We start from the raw sequence: 21,506 nt of genomic DNA, 5'->3' as shown, positions 1-21,506 counted from the left end.
TGCAGGGTATTTCTTATTTGAATACTTCTGATATTGGGATCAGGGATAAACAGTATTTTATGTCTTTCATCTCAGTTTTATTGATTTGTCTATGGAGTTTAAAGAACACTTGTTAGAAAAAAAAAATGAGACTAGTTCCTACAGGTTTGAAATATACATGGATTCAACAAACTAGCCTGAAAGCATTACATTCAAATCAGTGTGGTGAGAGTCCCTTTTGCTTCTCGCCACTTGAAAGACTAAATTCTGATGAGGCTTAGAAAAGAACAGTGGCACATCTAAGTAAAAACACATACTTTTATTTATCTTAAACCTTTCTCCCCTATTTTCTTTTTTAAAAAGGTCTAATGGTATATTTAAGTGTCTTAGACAGACTAACTGGTTCTCATGTCAAATAGATCTTTTAGCCTAAATTCTTTTTTTATCAAAATCAAGCCTTTCTATCCTCCTGATTTTACTTCTGCTCACTGATCCTTTTCTTTTGAGCTGGGATTTTTGTCTGGAATTGAGAAACTGGTAACTCCTGAAGAGACCACAGTGTTATTTTGTAATTTCCTGTCTCCTCTTTAGGACTCAGTGTCTGCTTCAGAAATCATATCAATCCCTTACACTTCCAAGTGCTTCTCTGACTCAGCCACTTCCTGGCAATCTGCTGTCAATACTTTACACCTCTAAACGAGTTTCTGACTAAACGGATTAAAAATCTTTTGTAGGAAATGCACAGTTTTATTTAAAATGGAATCGTTAACATTCTGAAATTTATTTTGACAGTATAGAGCAGACTTCTTGGAATCAAGATGTAAGAAGAGTTATCACTACTGAGAAAGAAAAAAATCATGGTTAAAAATTCTAATGTTCTTGAATAAATGTTCAAATTAGTCATGGTGTTTAAAAAATCTATTTATTTATTTTGAGACAATCTTACTCCACATGTAGGTATGGCTTGGAACTCACTGTGTAGCTCAGACAGATATCAAACTAGAAGCAGTCATCTTGCCTCAGTCTCTGGAGTGCTGGGATCACAGACGGAAGTCATTCAGCACAGTCTGACATTGCCAATTTTTATTCTACTTTTCAGCATTGTGGATTGGAAATTTTCCTGTGATTTTTGCATTTCCTCATTGATATATTTGACTTAGGGAATATTACTTAATCCACATTTAAAAAAATATGTCATATTGTGGTTTCTCCAGCTGTCGTAAGCTCACATCTTGTGTGACTTATGCACCACCCTCCTGTTTTAGTGTCTCCAAGATTGAAGTTTTGGGATGATACTGAATGCTTTTGAAAAATTGAAAAAGGAAATATACACATACCCAGGTGATTCAGGAATAAGAGCAGTAATCTTGAGACAGACAGTAGTCTCTGACCTTGGCACTTTCTGTTCAATGACAATGCCTCTGATCCCTGAGCCAGTCATAGCCATCTCACAGTTTCTTAACCCCTACTGATCAACAAACTATTGATTATAGAGATTTTTGAATAGCTAAAAGCTATGGTTGAGAAACAAAACTGAAGCAGAAATCAAGAGCAAATTAAGTATCATCACACAGTTGACAAAAGTGAAGAAATGTGTCCCCCAACTTTGCTGAGAGTTAGCATGGCTGGAGGTGAAATCAAAATTCACAGGAATCATCTTCAAAAGCTTCATATTACAAGTACACAAGAAACTATGGTGCAGATCACAGGCTGTACCCTCCTCTGCCCCGTGAAGGACACAGAAGTAACAATGGCATAGACAGATAACACTACTATAGCACAAACGTGGAAAAGGTTTAGAGGATTTAAAAATGAATAAAATGACTCAGAAACAGAAAGTGAATATGTGAGCTTAAAACAAAATTCTGAAGATGATTTCTTCTAGAAATGCCAGAAGCATATGCAACTTACTAGACACCATTAGGTGCCAGCAACAGGACTCTGTGGGAAATGGCACTTAGAACCAAGCTTGACATTAGTTACATTTCTAAGAACCACATTAAGAAAGAAAAAAACCCAGACTCCTTGCAAGTTGGCCTCTGACCTTCATGTGTACAGTATGGTATACACATCCACCCCTCCCCTCACACAATAAATAATTATAATTTAAAATATGGAAAAATAGCCTTAAGCCCACCATAATTAATTTCTTTTGATAGTGATTAACAAGATTCTAACTCTAGCCGTATATGTAGAGGAGGACAAACTTGTCAGGCATCAGTGGGAGATGAGGGCCTTGGTCCCTTGAAGGCTGGATGCCCCAGAGAGGGGAAATCCGAAGGTAGGGAGGTGGAGTGGGTAGATGGGTGGTGGCACACCCTCATAGAAATAGGAGGAGGGAGGATGGGTTAAGGGTTTTCTGGGAAGGGGAATGGGGAAAGGGGATAATGTGAAATATAAATAAATAAAGTACCCAATAATATAGAAAAAGCAAAAAAGAAAAACAAACAAAAAAACCCAGATGGAACTGGCTATCGCTGTCAAACATTTGAGAGTTTTTAGCAGCAATTTAACATTACCCATATTACAAGGATTCCTTATAATTGTCAAGGACAAGAGACTGGGAATGGGCCCATGGAACTTTAAAACAATTATCTTCACAAAATAAAAAAGGGGGAGATATATCCACAAATTTATTTAAATCATGTTCTTTTTATTTTTTATTTTAAATTTTTTCAAAAATTTTGGATGCCAAGTAACTTTCTGCTGAGTGTCTATGGCACACTACGACTAAAAATCTCTTCTTAATAACTATGACTGTATTTTATACAGAGCTCTCTAATTTGGCAGACAGGGTCTTTTTGTAACCCTGGTTGATCTGTAACTCAATGTGAAGACCAAGCTGGCCTTGAATTTAGAGACCTGCTTGCCTATAACTGCCTCCTAGTGCTGGAATTAAAAATGTGTGTCATCAAACCTGAAACTTCTTTGTTAATGTTTTCATGCAAATGAGCTTCAGATAAACATTACAAAATTTAAACTTGTGTTCTGACTTCAGCTTGACAATGTTATGTCTCTGCAGTCCTTGGTTTTTCTCTGTCCCTGTCTTCACAGGTTCTCTTCTCTTCTTCTCTTCTCTTCTCTTCTCTTCTCTTCTCTTCTCTTCTCTTCTCTTCTCTTCTCTTCTCTTCTCTTCTCTTCTCTTCTCTTCTCTTCTCTTCTCTCCTCTCCTCTCCTCTCCTCTCCTCTCCTCTCCTCTCCTCTCCTCTCCCCTCCCCTCCCCTCCCCTCCCCTCCCCTCCCCTCCCCTCCCCCTTTCCCTCCCTCCCTCCCTCCCTCCCTCCTCTCTCTCTCTCTCTCTCTCTCTCTCTCTCTCTCTCTCTCTCTCTCTCTCTCTCTCTCTGAGTAGGATATTCTGACATTGGGGTGTTGCCCTGACTGTGAATTTTTGAATCCCTGTGAGTCACAACAGCAGAAGGTATCCTCTTTGGTAAATAAGACTTCTTCCTTCAATCTAACCATTCCTTCAGTTGTATTGTTAAGAATGTAGACTAAGCTTCTACAAGTGCAGCATGTCCTGTACAATATTCTTACAGATTGAATAGTTCCTGAACCAAGTCTCTTCCCTGTCTCTAAGTATTTGAAAACCACTTGCTTGTATAAAACAGTGGAATGAATTGTACTTTAAATGTTAAAGCTTTTTATCTCAAAATAGTTATTTATATATACATTTCTGATGTAGATTTACTTGAAGTTTGTCCTTATTTTCAGGAGGGCTGAGAAGGGTGGTGTTCTAGTTTCATTCTGTTACTGTGAAAAATGCCATGATCAAAGCAACTTAGGGGTGAGAAGGATTTGTTTACTTTGGGTCTCAGCCCACCATTGAGGGAAATCTTGATAGTAACTCAAGCAGAAATTGGAATAAAAATTGTGGAAGAAGGCTTCTTGCTAGCACCTTTATAGGCCCACAATTAACCATCTTTCTTATACATCTAAGGATCACTACCCAGGGATTGGTATTGCCCACAGTGGGGTAAGAATTTCTATACCAATTAAAAATCAAGACTGTCCCCCACAGACATACCCCACCTGCCAATCTGTTTGGAAGGTTCATCAATTGAAATTCCCTTCTTAGGTGACTATAGGCTTAGTTAAGTTGACAGTTAAAACTAGTCATTAAAAATAATTTGTTAATGACTAATAATTTCTTAAGATAAATAAACTGCAAAAAGCTACAGAACTAAGTGATTTATGAAATATAGCAATTATTAGTAAAATTTCTATATTGGAAGTTGTAAAAGACAATACCTACATATGTATTTATCAATAATACATCTTCTTCCACTATACAGAATTAGTGGTGATAGAACCTTGTAGAATAGAATATCATGTAACAGGGACTCAAGAAATGTTTGTTGAATTTAATTCATTACTTAAAATATTTATAGTTAATGTTCACTATTATATCATTTAACTCTAACTTGTAATATTATTGTAAAGGATCAGGTCAGTAGATTTTAAAAACAAAACAATCAAAATAAAATAAAGAACTCATTTACAATGTGAATTTTATAGTTTCTAATGAAAGAAGATGTCAGAAATTTTAAGAAGAATAGGAGGCAGGTATATTTGAAGGTTTTGGAGAAAGGGAAGGGAGAAATTTCTGGGTACATTTCTAAAGGAAATACAATCATTATCTTAAAGTTTTATCTTCATAACCTACTTTTGTGCTGTTTTAATAATAGTAAGGTTTATAAAAAAAGTGGCTATGGCTATATGAGTATATTAATATTATATGTATATATGGATATAGATGTATATAATTGAGTAGAATTCTCCATGAAAAAAATGTGGCAATTGCAATAGCATGGCAGAACCATAAGGATATTGTAGTATCAAGGAAAAGTAGCCATATATCATAATTATATGGAATATAAAAATGTTAGATTATTTTTAAGTTTTTCATTAGCTTATTCAAGTTTTATTTTATGTGTGAGTGTTTTGCATCATGTACTTATGTGCATTATTTCCATTCCTGGTACAGACAGAAGTCCAAAGAGTATACAGAATCCCCTAGGACTAGAATTACAGGGAGTGGTGAACTACTGTATGCTTGCTCAAACTCTAATCTAGGTCTTCTAGAAGAGCAGAAAGTGCTCTTAACTGCTGAGACATTTTTCCAGCCCTAAAGGGTTCTTAAAATCAGAGTAGAAGAGTGGATCCCGAGTACTGAGGGTGAGAATTGCTGATCAAAGCAAACAAACTTTCAAAGTTACAGATGAATAAGTCCAGAAGCCATAACATTCAGCATAGTGAATATAATTACTGGACTCTGTATACTTTAGATTTGTGAGAAAAGTGTTTAGATTTGTGCATTAAGTGTTGGTAACCCACAGAGGCACCTGTGTGGGGTGAGAGATCTGCTCATTAGCTTGACTGTGACAGTCATTTCACCATGTGTATATGAATAGCAGCCTCAGTCTTGTATACTTTCAATATATACATTTTCATAAATTAAAAAATTAAATTGTAATATAAATACATCATTTAGTCCCTTCCCTTTGATGCCCTCAATCACTCCCTCTTTATGTGTACATTATAGTTTAACAAACCTTGAGGGTGGAGGGAAGTCTCCCTAATTCTAGATTTTATTACTTTGTTCTCTGTTTGTGGCTCCTTTTTTCTTTTAACTAGATATAAATCAACTGAGTGATTCATTAGAAAGAAAAACCTCCTTCAAAAATATGATTGTTTTCTATTTCCTATAGTTCTCCTTCACATGAAGTAATTGCCAAATCCATCAAATACTCCACTTACTTCCCAACAGACCAACACAATCACATTTATTTAGAATTCGATAGAGTTCAAATAAAAACCTTATTAAACCGTATTTGTTGCTTTCATTTGTCCTTTTTGATCCATTAATGTACATTGGTTTAAATTTGAGAAAAAGGGTGTTCCTCTGCCGTAATTGTTAATTCTGTATAAATTAAGATCCTGACTTCTGACAGTCACTTTTAGAATAAAAAGCTACAAATTATGGTTATATAATGTTCATGTAATCTCCCCTTCCTCCTTACTGTGTAGGTCATGGGCAGTGTAACTGTGGAAGATGTGACTGCAGAGCAGGCTGGTATGGGAAGAAATGTGAGCATCCAAGGAACTGTCCATTGTCAGCTGAGGAGAGCACCAAGAAGTGCCAGGGTAGCTCTGACCTTCCTTGCTCTGGAAGGGGTGAGTGAAGCCACTTGTCTTATCATGGATTTCTAATAGTATGAGTTAAATGAATCCCCCCCCCCCCCCCCGCACACACACACACATACATGCACCTTATGTAGATGGTGTCTGAGATCTCTGAAAGAAGAAAAATTGTTGCTTTTTCAGAATTGGTAAACTACAGTCTGATCAGGGAAAGTACCTCAACAAAGAAAATATGTCTCTGTCTCCTTTTTCTCTCTTCATGTGGATGCACACACACACACACATACACCATTTTCTCTACTTTAGCTTATTCAATTTCATCCAGTTCAATACTTTAAAAACAACAAAAGCACAGTTAAGATGTTTGCTTAAAGCTTTCTGAACTTGAGCACCTAATTACCCACTGACATTTATGGAATTCAGTATCATTGTTTATTGGGCATTGTTCACTTGGAAAAGCATTGTATAAACATACATGAATAAGTTGCTTCTATGGAAGACGTTTAGCCTCAGGTGTGTTTTTGACTGTCTCAGATCAAGAAAAAAATTCAGGATAAGAAAAGCTCATCTGGAAGAACATTCTTTTTGATCTATCAAAGTTAGAATATGAATTCATACCTCACTTGACAATAGCAACTTCAATCTGACATGTGTTTTTTGAAGAACTGTTTGTAGAATCTACTAGAAATGTTGTTTAGAACAGAACAAGGAAAGAGCCTTGAATTTTAGATGGAAAATGTGATTTTCTGTTATGTTGCTTTTTAAATGTGATTTATTTATTAAGATATAATTCATATAGCACAAAGTTTAAACTTTTAGTGTTCAAACCCTGGTGTTTTAGATAAAAATCACAGAATAATGCAGTTGTGAATACTAATTCTACACATATTATTAGGCTAGTGGAGTATGGGTCAGGGAACTTTAATGTCAGAGATACTTCTGAATATTCTGCCTTTTACAAATATTCCAGACAGGAGACTCTGCTCCATCCAATATAAAATATTCTCAGGTGGTCTAAATAACTCTGTAAGGCTTCTGGACTTTCAAGGGTTGAAGTTTTCCTATCCCTCAGACAACTGTTATCCACCTTTACAGTCTTTAGCCAGAAACTGACATGACCTCACTATCCTCTTTTATGAAAGTTTTAACATTGTGCTCTGTGATAGGAGTGAATGTCAGAGGCTACCCCATGTAGTGTTCCTGTTATTTATTCTACAATGTTTATATATTATCCCTTTATATATTTATCCATATATATAATATATGGAGATATTATAATAATATAATAATAATGGAAATGATTCCAAAGCAAAAAACATAAAGAGAAATAAAAAATAACTTCATATCAAAATAGATTTTATTTCTTAAAACCCTTTTCCAGGTGCTTTCATTTTAGTCACTTAAGATTTTGCTATTGCTATTAAGTCCCAAACAAGAACTGTTTGAATCTAAGAGATGCACATTATGTAAGGTCATCAAAAGATAAAATTTTATTACTAGTAGAAGTAAATAGACTGTGAACAAACAAATGACAAATTATATAATGATACAATAAGAAAACTTCCTAAATTATTTTTCATATTTAAAGATTCACTTTAAATGTATGCTTGTACAGTGGCCTTTTGTTTGTCTAGACTCTAATACACAAAACAATTACAGAGAATTATTGTGGAATTATATGTTAATTTTTAACAAACTATGAGTAGGTTTGGTGTCTAATACCTATTGTTTCCCCATCTTTCTCAATGATCAACTCTTAGCTACCTTTTTAGAGAAATAGAATATAGTTAAAATATATTACATCAGCAGGATATTGAATATGTATGAATAATCTGACTAAACCATGAATTTGCTTAAGCTTCTACAAGCACTGTATAAATGTACAATCACCAGTTTCCTTATGGGAGATGGAGGTATTGATGGGTGAATTTTCTCCCATAGGAGTTTGAGAATATAAAACAAGATGCTGTATTCCATTCACGTTTGAATCTGTGACTCACTCTACTTTCCTGTGGGGCTATATCTATAACTGCAACTGGGATCTTTGAAGCAAACATTTCATAGGAAATCTTTGAAAGTGTTAGGAAAGTTTGAAAGTGTTTGCAGTTTTGAATGAATACCCGCCACGGTTTCTGTGATTACAAGAGTTGAGAAAACAATTGCAAGCACCATCAGTTCTCAGCTTGAGAGCCTCCTCAACCCATAAACTTGTGTAGAATCCCCAAGTAGAATATGCTACTGGGTACGTATATCCTAGGAAAATTAAATCATTGTACTTGATTTTGATAGTGATGGGTACATGGAGTTCTTCTGTCTCCAGGATTGAGATCCTTGAATTCACTAAAGGATTGAGGATCTTTAAATACTCTTGATTTCTAGTCTCTATTGTCTCTAGATATGACTTCATTTAACTAGATGTTTTCTCTGAGATTGATGTGTTTATAAGCTTATTCATCTTGGTTTTTGCTTCTCAGTAGCAGTGGGGAGTCACCTTTTCATTTCTTACATTTGTATTTTTTATTTAAAAAGTAAAAGAAGCTTAAGATAGTCTACACATTAGTTTTTAACTCTTTAGTTAAAAACTGCAGTTTTATCATTATTGATAATGCTTATTCTAAATGCCTATCTAAATCCTCTTGTATATTCAACACATTAATTACATTTTTTTGCTAAATGATTAACAAAAATAGCTGTCTTAACTTCTTGTGTCAAAGCAATTTCAGAAGCAGTGGTGCTAGCAGTTAATGTAGTTAAAGCTTTTATACCAGCAATAATCAAGCCCACTACCCTCTTGCTTCTGCTTAAAGCCTGACTCATTTCTTCCAGTACTTGCAAGCTTTTTTTCAGAAGACCAAGGTTCTGTGATACTCAGGGCAATAAAACAAAAGCTGGTTGATAGACATGGTAACTGACATGCTGGATTTCAACACACCAACACAATTAGAAAGTATACAATCAATGCAACTTACATTAAATATTGTAGAAGAAACAAAAAGTATTTTTAATTTGATAATTAAAAGAGCCTTAACACATGTGCTAACACCTGTTTGAAATCCAGATCCTGCCCCAACTATATCTTGTGCTAACATAATATTATAGAGAATTGCAGCTAGCTTCCAAATATGTCTCTGAAAATGTCCAGAACCAGTATTCCAAATGAAGACTGTTATTTCCAATATTGGATTGATTTATAGACCAGTTGATAATTGAGTCCAAATAACTGATCACATTTAAGAAAAATAAAAAAATCATTATAACTTCTCTTTTTTATTTTCTTTCCATGAGGTCTAAAATCTTGAGGCAAGGCAACTTGTCCCATCAGGGGTATAGGTAAGCAAAAGTGGGTCAGGAATATATGTCCAATACAGCTTCCCAGTCACCCTTGTCAGGGCACTCAGCAAGCTCACAAGTTAGCATCACTCTTTGTCCCAGCATCAGTATGTCTCAGCTCTGGCAGCCACCATGCTCCTTCAGCATCCTGCAGAAAAAAAAACACAAACATGCCCTCTTCCCCATATTAAATACCTGATCAGGATCATGCCATATGCCAGTGAGTGGATCCTTCCCTTTCACCTATGCTTACATATGCCTAGCTATAGAGTGCCATAGACACTCAGCAGAAAGTTCCATGGCATACAAATTTTTAATAAAAATTTAAAATAAAAAGAACATAATTTAAATAAATTTGTGGTGTATGGGGATATATATCCCCCCTTTTTATTTTATGAATATATTGTTTTAAAGTTCCATGGGCCCCTTCCACAGTCCCTTGTCCTTGACAATTATCAGGAATCCCAGTAATATGGGTAATATTAAATTGCTGCCAAAGAGACTCAAATGCTCAACTGCGATAGCTGGTTCCATTATCTGTTTTTTGCTTGTTTGTTTGTTTTGTTTTTATTATTATTGGATACTTTATTTATCTACATTTCATATGTTATTTTCTTTCCCCATTCCCCCCTCACTCCCCAGAAACCCTTATCCCATTCTCCCTCCTCCTATTTCTATGAGTGTGTGCCCCTAACCATCCATGCACTCCCACCTCCCCACCCTCAAATTCCCCCTCACTGGGGCATCCAGCCTTCAGGGACCAAGGACCTCCTAGCCCACTGATGCCAGACAAGTCCATCCTCCACTACATATATAGCTGGAGCCATGGGTCCCTCCATGTGTGTTTCTAGGCTAGCTGTTTAGACCCTGAGCGCTCTGGTTGGTTGGTATTGTTGCTCTCCCCATGCAGCCGCAAGCCTCTTTGACTCCTTCAGTCTTCTCTCTAACTCCTCCATTGGTGACCCCATAATCAGTTCAATGGTTAGCTGCTAGCATCTGCCTTTGTATATGTCAGGCTCTGGCAGAACCTCAGGAGACAGGTTTATCAGGCTTATGTCAGCATACACTTCCTTACATCCACAACTCCTTCTAAGCAGAAGCTTAGAGAGGCATTGAAAAGATTTGCCATTTCTTCCTTCCTGCTGATGTGCTAGAGAGATTCTGGTCTCTTGGTTTGGGTCAGAGTGACAGTATTCAGCCATCAGCTCTGTATGGTGGATGTGGATGAAAACTCCACTTGTTTAAATAACTTATATTTAAGGCACATTGGTTATTGTATTAAAACTCCTATTTCATACAGTTTTCTCCAATCAAACTTTAAGGATTACAACTAGTCCAAAATAAATAAGTAATAATAACAAAATTTCACATATACCTAAACACATGGATGTTCAAATGAGTAAGGTTTTTAACTTTATATGTGTTATAAAGAACAACATCTAAATCAAAATAAATACAATTAAGTGAATTTCCTTGAATAGAAAAAGTGGTAAAACAAACAAAAAATAAATAAAAAGCCTGTGTTAAATGCATTTTCAATGTAACTTCCCTAAAACAAAATGAAATTGTGAGTAATATGGCTATTCTGATTGAAAATAAGTGAAGTGAAATTTGAACTGTTTTTATTTTTATGCAGTATATATATATATATATATATATATATATATATATATATATATATATATATATATAGCTTGTTTATATGGTAAGTTCCAGGCCTGTGGGTGTCAATGTAACCTTTTAATGAAGTGCTCTGAACTCCAGAGCTATTGTTTTAAATAGCTTAATTCTTCACCATGTAAATTTGCTAAACAATGCACACACTATATGTGTTTTTGTTATAGTGATAATCTTGAAAATTATTGTCTGCCTACACAGTAGTACATTATCTGGTTGTACATGATTTTTGGTTGTAGCAAAATAATTGCTTTTATAAATATTGTGGCTGTTTATTCTATCTGATGCCATAAATTTCACTCTTGAAGCAGAACATGCACAAAAATCCTTAGTTCTACTTCTTAGATGTGGGATAAAGAATGAAAATAGTTTAAGTCCTTTGAGTAAAAATATGGCCAAACAATTTATATTCTCTAGAAAAATTGCACTAATCTGCTTTCCTACTGGGAACATAAGAAAGAATCTTCTTGCCCACCAATCAAGGTAATTTAGAAAGCTCTTTCTCATGTATTTTGCTGTTTGCATTATACACTTCCACCATCTATCAAATTCCTCGTATTGTCTTCTATAACCATCAAAATAAATTATCTATCTCTGGGCATTACTATTCACAGTGTGTCTGCAGTGTCTGCTGTCTTTGGTCGTCACCAGCAAATCGTCCTTGTATCTCTGTCCCTTGTGCATTCTGCCTGGATTCCTTGCTCTTTGGTTCTCTTTCAGTAGAATTGTTGTTAAAATTTTTCTGTCTTAGTTCCTGGGGCATTCATAAACACATAACTCTATCTGCAATGGTGCAACATGTAAGAAAAATGGCATGTGGAAACTAGTTATTTTATTTCACATTTTATCATCTAGAAAATGGAAATGGTATCCTCATTTTTATCAATTAGCATACTTTAATTAATGAATTAATCAAGTGTTTTTCAATTTTCCTACCAAGGGAACACATTTCAAAGAATAATAGCATGTCACATTCTGACCATCTGTAGATTTTTTCAATTGAAGTCATAATTTATCTCCCTTTTACCAGCAAATCACAGCTTCAAATTTTCTTGCTTCATTTATCACAGTAGCACCCATAAAATATCTTTTTTTTTTTACCTTATGCAATTTGTATGTCATGTGGCTTGAAGACCATTGAATCATTCCTTTGAAAATCCATGTTTAGAGATGTGTTATTTATTTGAAACGGAAAGTTACAATATTAGAAATCCTCCAAACATTTTCAGTTAAGCAGCATACCACATGTAGTGTCTTTGATTATATTTACTCTGTTGCTTAATTATGATGCTGTAAGTTAACTCCAGTAGGGTGTTCCTGAGAGTCAAGTGACAAAGGCTCAGTTGTGTTTCTGCCAGAACTTTTAAAGAGAGCAAATAGGGCCCAGTTTATTCCATTTGAGTGCCCTGAAATGCTGACGTGCAAGCAAGTGCTTAGGAACACTGGAATAGCAGGCACTAAATGGTGCCATTTCAAATCTAATCTCAATGAACTTTAGTTAAGGATGAAGAAGAAACAGTTCTGACAAATAAACTTCTTAGCTCTGCTTTTCCTGGAGAAATGGTTCTGTATTTAACACTCTCAGTGTTCACCAATGGATAAGAAATGAAAGGGGAGTGGTGACTGAGATCAGATGGCAAAATCTGGACTCATAAGGAACATGATGATGATGAAGAGGAAGATGTTGATGATGATGATGGTGGTGGTGGTAGTGGTGATGATGATGATAAATCAATTGTGAACTACCTGAGTTTCTGTGCAATGCTGAGCACACTGAACTTGTGATACTATTTTGTGTTTTATGTGCTCTGTTACCATTGGTCTGTTACATTCTATGGTCTCCAGGCAGAGAGAAGCCTATTCATTATTTCTTTCTCTGTACCCAGAAGAACTCATTAGCAAGCTTTAAGGTATGCATGTGTCCTATATTTAATGAAACTTTGGGAATATAATAGTTATATATTGTAACATGATTAAGAATACCCCAGAAAGGAAAATATTAAGCCCTAAAAAACTGTGGAAGATATGGTAAGCCTTCTTCCTATGTTTTCAAAAAGTATGTGAATTTATTTTTGGATGCTGTATAATCTTATACAGATGGACACAGGTGAAGGTGCCCATAAGTGGTAGTCTATTTGAAAGGTCTGATGACTCCATTATTGGGTCTCTCAGTCATATTATAAAGTGTCATTTATTAAAACGAAGGCATAATGTATGTCCCTGAAAATGAAGTGCTAAAAAGATTAGAAAAGATCCATGTTGAATACAAGATAAAGTATTTATTCAGGGACCCCCTTGCTAGATGAAAAATACTTATATTCTTTATCCCTTATATTTTTTTTTATCTTGTTTTTGCCTCTTTTAAGCAATAGAAAAGAAAAGAAGATATTAGGAAGTACATTTTTATGGTTTAAACATAGTGTAAACATTGTAATAGGTCTCTGACAAAAATGTTGGACAGAAAGAACTTAAAGAGGATGAGTTTATGCTAAGAGCTCAATCTATCATAGAGAGATGTCACAGCAGAGCCACGCAGCTCACAGCATTCAGGAAGTTGTAAAAGTGAAAACTGGAGTTAAGCCAGCCTTATTCTTTCTCCCTTTTATTACCAGCTCAGCCCACAGAATGGATGATATTTGGGACATATCTTCCCTGATTTTTTTCTTGGAAACACCCTTACAGACAGATTAATCAGTGTGGCTCACCTATCTCCTGGATGACCCCGAGTTAACTGGACAATGAGTATTAGCCATCACAAATACTTTACTAGACAAATATCAAACATAGTATTTTTAATTACCTGAGATTTTCTTAATCCACATCCCCTAAAATTGTACCACTGCCAACTCAGACACACTGAATGTTTTTTTTTCTGTAAGAGTTCTAACCACTAATCTTGTTTAAATGTTTTATCTATGACGACAGAATATTTTGTACCAAAGATAGAAATTGATCCAAATAAATAGATATTTTTATTGCATTTCAAATCATTTTCATGTGGTAAATTGAAAACCCGTGAAATCCTCTGGCTAAGAAAATTTTTTTAGGGAAGACTGTAGCAAATACTGTCAAAACTTATTTGAAATGGGAATAGAAAATTGGACAGTAATCCAATTCCAATTTCTTTAAGCAAGCTTAAAATGAAACATGTAACAGCCAGAACCACTCTGTTACTGTATTTAAATATTTATGTGTAGGAAAACACCAAAATCATAATAGGGCCTTGATTGTGGTTCTCCGGAAGTTGTTTTTTATATTTTATTTAGTATAAATGGGCAAAGCTAGCTGTTTTCAGTGGGTAAAATCTCATCTGATTATCAGTCATGCTCTTGAGGACATTCCAGCCCCAGTATATGTTCTTTTTAATAGAAAAATCATTGGGGCAGAGTGCCATCTCTTTGTCTAAGCTTTAGGTCATCCAGCCAGTCAGAACCCTATGACTTTCTTCCTTCGATACACATGATGTTATTAAAAATTAATAGCCCAGGCTCTGTGTTGGGTTTGCAAAATAAATTAAAAAATTCAATAGACCCTGTAGTCTATAACATAGGCTGTAGATGAATCATATGTTCAGTTTTATTGCTTGCAAATCAAATCAATCTAGCATTTATTGATTACCTGACTTTTTATTTATTACCTAAGCCATGAGTAAGGCAATGAGATCTAGGGGGTTAAGATTATACTATGTAGAGAAAGGTTTATTGAAAACAGTCATCATCTTGTTTATATGAGCTACTACCTCTTTACCGTAAACTTCAGTAGTTGGCACAGAAACCATGTGGCTTATAAAAGCTGAAATAATTCCTGTGTAGTCCTCTATAGGACAATTACATTGCCCTGTGTTGGTGTTTTGTGATAAATAACAAATAATAATGATAAACACAAGTATTGAAGGAAATTAAGGTATTTTTAATATTTTAGTTAATATTCATACATGCATCTTAAGCCCTCTCTTATCATCCCAGTCATTTTTTTTCCTCCAGACATCATGTACTGGCTCTCTGTTTTTTCTTTTCTTTTTTTTCTTTGAGACAGGGTTTCTCTGTGTAGCCCTGGCTGTCCTGGAACTCACTCTGTAGACCAGGCTGGCTTCAAACTCAGAAATCCGCCTGCCTTTGCCTCCCAAGTGCTGGGATTAAAGGCGTGCACCACCACTGCCTAGATTTTCTATCTTTTTAAACACTCCTGTCTTCCTGATTGGAAACAATCTGCTAGAGCATGGCTAGCCTCTCAGTGGCTGCATCACTGAAGAAAATACTTGCCAAGCACTCATCAATGACCAGTAGTTCCTGGTGCAAAGAGATGTTACTGCATCAGGTTGTTCTATGACCTCTGTCCACAATCAATTTCCCTGAGTCAAACACACAAAATAAATACACATATTACCAACCAAACAACAAACAAGAAAAAAGCAGAAATCTGACTTCAATATGACTTCAGATAAAAGAGAGAATATTACCTATGTTCTGACAGATTGGAGGCAAAGAAAGCAAGGCTCACTGTATAAAGCTCTCTGTCTTTTGTCCATTTCCCCTTCTCTCTCTTCCTCTCTCACTTCTCCCTATTCTCTTTCTGGCCTCTCTCTCTCTCTCTCTCTCTCTCTCTCTCTCTCTCTCTCTCTCTCTCTCTCTCCCTCCCTCCCTCCCCCCCCTTCCCTCCCTCCCTCCCTCCCTCTCTCTCTCTCTCTCTCTCTCTCTCTCTCTCTCTCTCTCTCTCTCCTTCCCCTTTGTCTCCCTCTGTCTAGTGTGTGTGTGTGTGTTCTATGTATGTGCTCAGTCCCTCTGGCTAGCTATGTAAGTCCAGGCTATGTAGAGCTCTCTTTGAAGATGAATCAGAAATAACAAGTTTGTAGTATATGAGACCATATTCTCATACTATCTAGAGGTCCATTAAATTTTCTTAGAGTCTTGCTATTAAAAAAAACTTCACATTGTGATTTAGTTTTAATGTTGACATTGAAACACCAAGATTCCCATTTATTATATCATTATTAAAATACCAAAAATCACTCAGGCTATCAATGTGCAAATCCATCCACAAACAACACAATTTAATTAGCTCCTCTTCTTCCTTCCTATATTTTAAATTATATCATCCTGTCTGTCGACAGGTATGTGAAAAAAGCACATACAATATAATCAGTGTATTAATATGACAACTATTAGCTAGGTGGTACATGTATGTTAGTCACAGCTGTTTAGCAGGTTGAGGCAGAAGAATCCCAGATTCAAGACCTATCTGACTTTAGAGCAACTTGAAGGTCTTGCTGAGCAAGTTAGTAAAGGTCTATTTTTAAAATATAAGTAAATTAAAAATAATTTTTAAAGAAAGGAACTGGGAATGTGTAGTATACTTGCCTAGAATATACAAGGCCATATATTTAAGCAATAGGTACACATACACATATAAACACATGCAAACACACACATATATATACACACACAAAGAAGAAACAGCAGCTGTTTATTAGAAGTCAGATTAATATTTTGAGAGACCTACGTACATATAGATGATAACATCTCCAATATGTTTTGTCTCTGGGATGCTGTTTTTATCTCTGTGACTAACCAACCCTTACAAGTCTTGCTGATGCACTATGCCAGACCATTTGGTATTATTTAGCAGAATCCACATGACATAAAAATTATGAATAGTAATGAGGCTAAAATTATTTGAAATCTTAAATAGGAAGCCAAAGAATCTTTCCTTTGTGTGAGATACTTAGATTGAGCTGCCTGTAATTTACTCTGGATCTTCCTTGAGAGAAGTACAAACTTATCAAACCATGAGCTTATGTTGGCCCATATGCTAGCTTTTCTTGTTCTTTACTATTCTATGCTGTATGTGAGCTTAGTTCTGTGCTCTCATCTTTGGACACCTAGATTGTATTACTGTTCCCATTGATGCTACTTCTTGCTGATGTTCAAAGTTAGCTCCAAGTCTGGACTTGCATAGCCAGATAGAAGGACTGAGAGCTCACAACCATCCTTTGTCCTTCGCCCCTCTGCCCTTGGATGTGTCTCAGGCACATGGGCTTCTAGTCTCTGCCTTTTACCAAGTATTTGTTTTGGGTTGGGAGTAATGCGTTCTTTTATGTAACACCCTTTCATTTGGAATGTAACAAGATACACGAGACTTTGCTTTTCCATATTTATTTATCATGTGGTGTCTTTTATTTGGAGGAAGAGGGAATTGGCTTCCTATTTAAGATTTTAAAGAATTTTAGCCTCATTACTATTCATAATATTCATGCCATGTGGGTTCTGGTAAATAATACCAAATGATCTGACATAGTGCAGCAGCCAGACTTGTAAGGCTTAGTCCCAGAGATGAAACAACAAGCATCCCAAGGTCCTAGCAGTCTTTGACAAGCACATTAACAGCTTTGTCAGGTTTCCACTCAAAAGTCTGCATTGTATGATAGCAAATGATGGTCTTGAGAATGTGAGATGAAAAAATAATCTGCACTGGTACCTTGAAAAGTTTCTTAAGCTGCTGCCTCCAGATATACTGCAGGAAGGCTGTGTGTGGTTAATGTGAGTAAGCATTTTCATTGTGATGAGAAGACAGAATCTCAGAACTTATACTCTTAAGTATAGTTTATTGTAAATATAGAAGAGACAACCACAAAACTCAAGTGACATAATTCATGCTCCTGTCCAGACACTTTCCTTCAGATAATTTTATTACATAAAGAGATAAGTCCAGAGGGATTTAGGTCTTCAGGACATGCTTACTAGCAAGTAAGATTTTGGAAGAATTATAAAATTGCATGGGGTATGATACAGTGTATCCTGACAATGCCATTATTCTGCTCACTAATAGTAGTGACTCCAGCTTCTTACCTGTAAATCCTGTAAACATTGTCTGCAGAAGTCTATTTTCAATTTGGGTAAAACAAACAAACAAACAAGATCAAACTACTAGTATTATATCTTTCCTCCATAGGAAGTGTATAACCTACACAAACTGCTTACAGTCCTAATGGTGTTTACTTCAAAGGTGGCAAGAATGTGGGAAAAGGATGCTGGGCACTATGGTGCCCTCTAAGAGTATTTGTCCTCTACGACCTATTGTTTGTGTGACCCTAGACAGATTGTTTTTCATTTTTGGTATTGGAGGACCTCAATTTTTTTCTCTTTCAAAATAGTATTCTATTAACAGGTGTTTCATTTCCTTTAAGTGATGTTGTAGCTACAATTAAAAAATTCCCATGAAATTTCTTTGTAAACTTCAAACCAATATTAAAATTATAAGGTGCAATTGTGCAAGTACAGGATTCACCCATGATCTCAAGGACATAGAATTTATAGGAAAGAAGATCCATATTTTTTCATTCACTTATTTTTCCAGCCATCATATGTTTATTAGTGTCCTACTATATGAGGCACTAAGTAGAGAAAAACATGTATGGCAACTAATGTCATAGATGTCTAGTGTATATCATGCAAGAAAAATCAAACAAAAAGCAAATAATTGAAGCTAATCTAGATTACTTGACAGAATGAACATAGTAAAGTTAGGTGACCACTCTAGAAAGGGCTATCAAGCCCTATCTAAAGAGGACCAATGGAGAAAGAAAAGGAGATGACCAGGGGATAAAACAAAAGATGTTTTGCAAAGAATTCAGACTCAAGTGATAGAAACTTTCTGGAAGATTTCTAAGTGTTGAGGATTTTTGTCTGAAGAAATTTCATAAAGAATGTGGCATCTGTCTTTGTAGAAGTACCCTTAAGATGCCAGGGCCAAGTTTCTGGCCAGTTTGCCAGGTCTGTTGTGCTTTCTGTTCATCGAGGACTTTTATAGTTCCCTTGGTGACTGTACTATGCACCTCTATTAAGAATTGTGGCTCTGCAGAGTTATGTAGTGGGAACAAACTGGCTGCACAGGGTGGTGCTGAAGTGTTTGCCCTACTTTAGATTGAGCTGGTGGGACTTAAGCAATTGCTTAAATGTTGCACAGGACTTTAACATCTTCTGGGATTTTTTCTCATGATTCATTGAATATGTAGAAAAATTGAGTCAGGGGAATGGGAAAGAAAAAAAGGGGGCAGAGACAGAAACACAGAGAGACAGAGACATATCAACACAAGGAGAATCTTAAACAATGAATAGCCAGTCACATTCTAATCCTGACCACAAACATACAGGGTAATGATAGTTTGCTCAAATAGAAGATAATTGAACTGATAGATTGTTTTTTCTTTGTTTGTTTTGCCAGAAAAAAAAATATTGGATTTTTTCCGGAGGTAATTATAGAACAAAAGAAGTATGTGGTTGATGAAAAATCTATGGTAGTATTTATTAGTAATATTCTGTTTTTTTCTGTACACACTCATAAGCTGATGTCTGTTTCTGTATTGTTTCCTCTCTATAAATTTTCTCAAGTTGCTAATAAGGACATGATTTCTTTTTGTTAATAAACCTGAGGTTTTGTGGATAATTCTGACTGAACACATTCTCCATTATTTAGTCAAAGATATGACTAGCCAAATACAACAATCTACTTAGGGATGTTCCCTGCCCACCCTCTGCATTTGATTAGCTGCTTGCCTAAGGGTGTGTCAGCTTCATAGCTATTTTTTAGTGTGGTTTTTTTGTAGACAGCATGAGACACTACTGAGAAGTGATCCCCATGCTCATGGGAGCAGTTAACCTACTTTGGGTTAGCAGTGGTGTCATGGCACATTGTTCAAAGGCTACATGGGACTAGTGCAAGGAAGAGAGTATCTTGAGGAGCCCTGCTTGTCCTTAGAAGCCTTTCCAGAAACCTTCCCCATGCTTATGGTCTCCTAGACTTATCTATCTCCAGGGTACCCTCTTTCCTCTTAGTTGCAGTTTACTGCTTATGGTCTACCCCAGCTCACTTCTATGAGCCATTCCTAGAGATGCTGAAATAAGGAGAAACACATCCGATAACAGGAACAGAAATTTCTTGTCTCAGAATTCTAGAAATGGTGAATCTGAAATTAAGAGTACCCAGTCCTTATACAAAGTAAAATGAAATAGCTGCCTTCTTTCCTTTCTTTTTCTAGCTTGAGTTGGCTCCTGATGTTCCTTGAAGGACGGCAGAATTATTCTAACTTAAATCTTTGTTGTTACTGGGTTGCTTTCCATGCCCATTTTGGTACAAGTCTCTTTCCCAAGCCCTTTCTCCTCCTTACTATAGAGACACTATCATAGGATTTATAGACCACACTAAATCCATGCCTGTTCCTCTCTATGTCCTTAACTAATTACATTTTCTATGACAATCTAAGATGGCATTCTAAAGTCTAGAGTAGGCATACATCTTACGGAAGATATATTCAACAACTTACATAGTGGAAATCAAGCCTATATCTTCCCCAGGTATTTGCAAAAGGAGTACGAATTTCTAATTTACTGTGTGCTAATTTCTGTACTGAGTGACTGTGCTTAGCTGTTGTCTGAATGATTATCTCTGCCCCAACTGACTCATGTGTTCAAACTCAGCTGCCCAGATGATGGTCTCTGGATATGGACCTTTCTAAGGTGGTTAAGTCACAGTAGTAGACTCCTTGTAAATGACATTAGTGCTCATATATAAAAAGGTTCTAATGTGATAGCTGGACATTCTTACACATGAAGACATATCAACAAAATGCCATTTCTTAGCTAGGAAATATGTGTCCCTTTGTTACAATTTTGAACATGCTTCAACTTCCTTTTTTGTTGTTAAACCACCCAGTCTTTCCTTAGGTACTTTACTATTGCTATAATAAAATATACTTAGTGACAAAGACCACAAATGAGAAAAGGTTTGTTTTGATTCACAGTTCTGTGGGAATACAGCCCATTATTGATGAGATGGCACGGTGGCAGGAACATGAGGTAGGGGTATATTACATTGTATGGCCAACCTAGAAGTAGAGAGAGAACAGGAAGTGAACAGGGGTATAACACCTCAAAGTCTACTCCTGGTTGTGCCCTTCCCCCAGGCCTGGGTAGGCCTGTGAGTCTTTTACCACAATAGACCAAACAACAGTAGGACCTAGGAGAGGCATTGCCTTGCCAGCCTCAGGCCCTGGAGTCTGCTACGGAGCTAAGAAGAATGGACTGCCTGCTGAGCTAGCCTTGACACCTTCCAGACTGCTATCTCCTTACCCAGCCCCTGGGCTGAACCAAGAAGAGACTCTGGGGGGCAGGGCTTCTTCTTTATATGTGAAAACAAAATGTTAAACTTAGGGCCTTGATCAGAATACTTTGTCTTGGCCCCACGTTTTCTTCACCCTCCATTCCGATTCATTCCCAGGCGTCCTCTCAGGTGAACCTGGTTTCCTGTAGCTGCTGGTTTCCTGTATACTTCCTTTAGCCAGGCTACAACTTTTAAAGGCTTTTACAACCTTCTCTAACAGCACCA

At 36.2% G+C, this 21,506-nt stretch overlaps 1 protein-coding gene across 1 annotated transcript in view; it reads left to right on the top strand.

The window, feature by feature from the left end:
• Itgbl1 (integrin subunit beta like 1) overlaps nucleotides 1-21,506 on the top strand; it is a 230,950-nt gene that overhangs the window by 119,312 nt on the left and 90,132 nt on the right. The window contains exon 7 of the mRNA XM_034497723.2: nucleotides 6,006-6,152. Within this exon, the coding sequence (XP_034353614.1) occupies nucleotides 6,006-6,152 (147 nt within the window). The remainder of the gene's footprint in view (nucleotides 1-6,005; nucleotides 6,153-21,506) is intronic.

Source organism: Arvicanthis niloticus, chromosome 3, assembly GCF_011762505.2.
Source record: "Arvicanthis niloticus isolate mArvNil1 chromosome 3, mArvNil1.pat.X, whole genome shotgun sequence".
Lineage (NCBI taxonomy): Eukaryota > Metazoa > Chordata > Mammalia > Rodentia > Muridae > Arvicanthis > Arvicanthis niloticus.
Note: the sequence above shows the minus strand (reverse complement) of the source record. Positions and strands in the feature narration are given on the sequence as shown.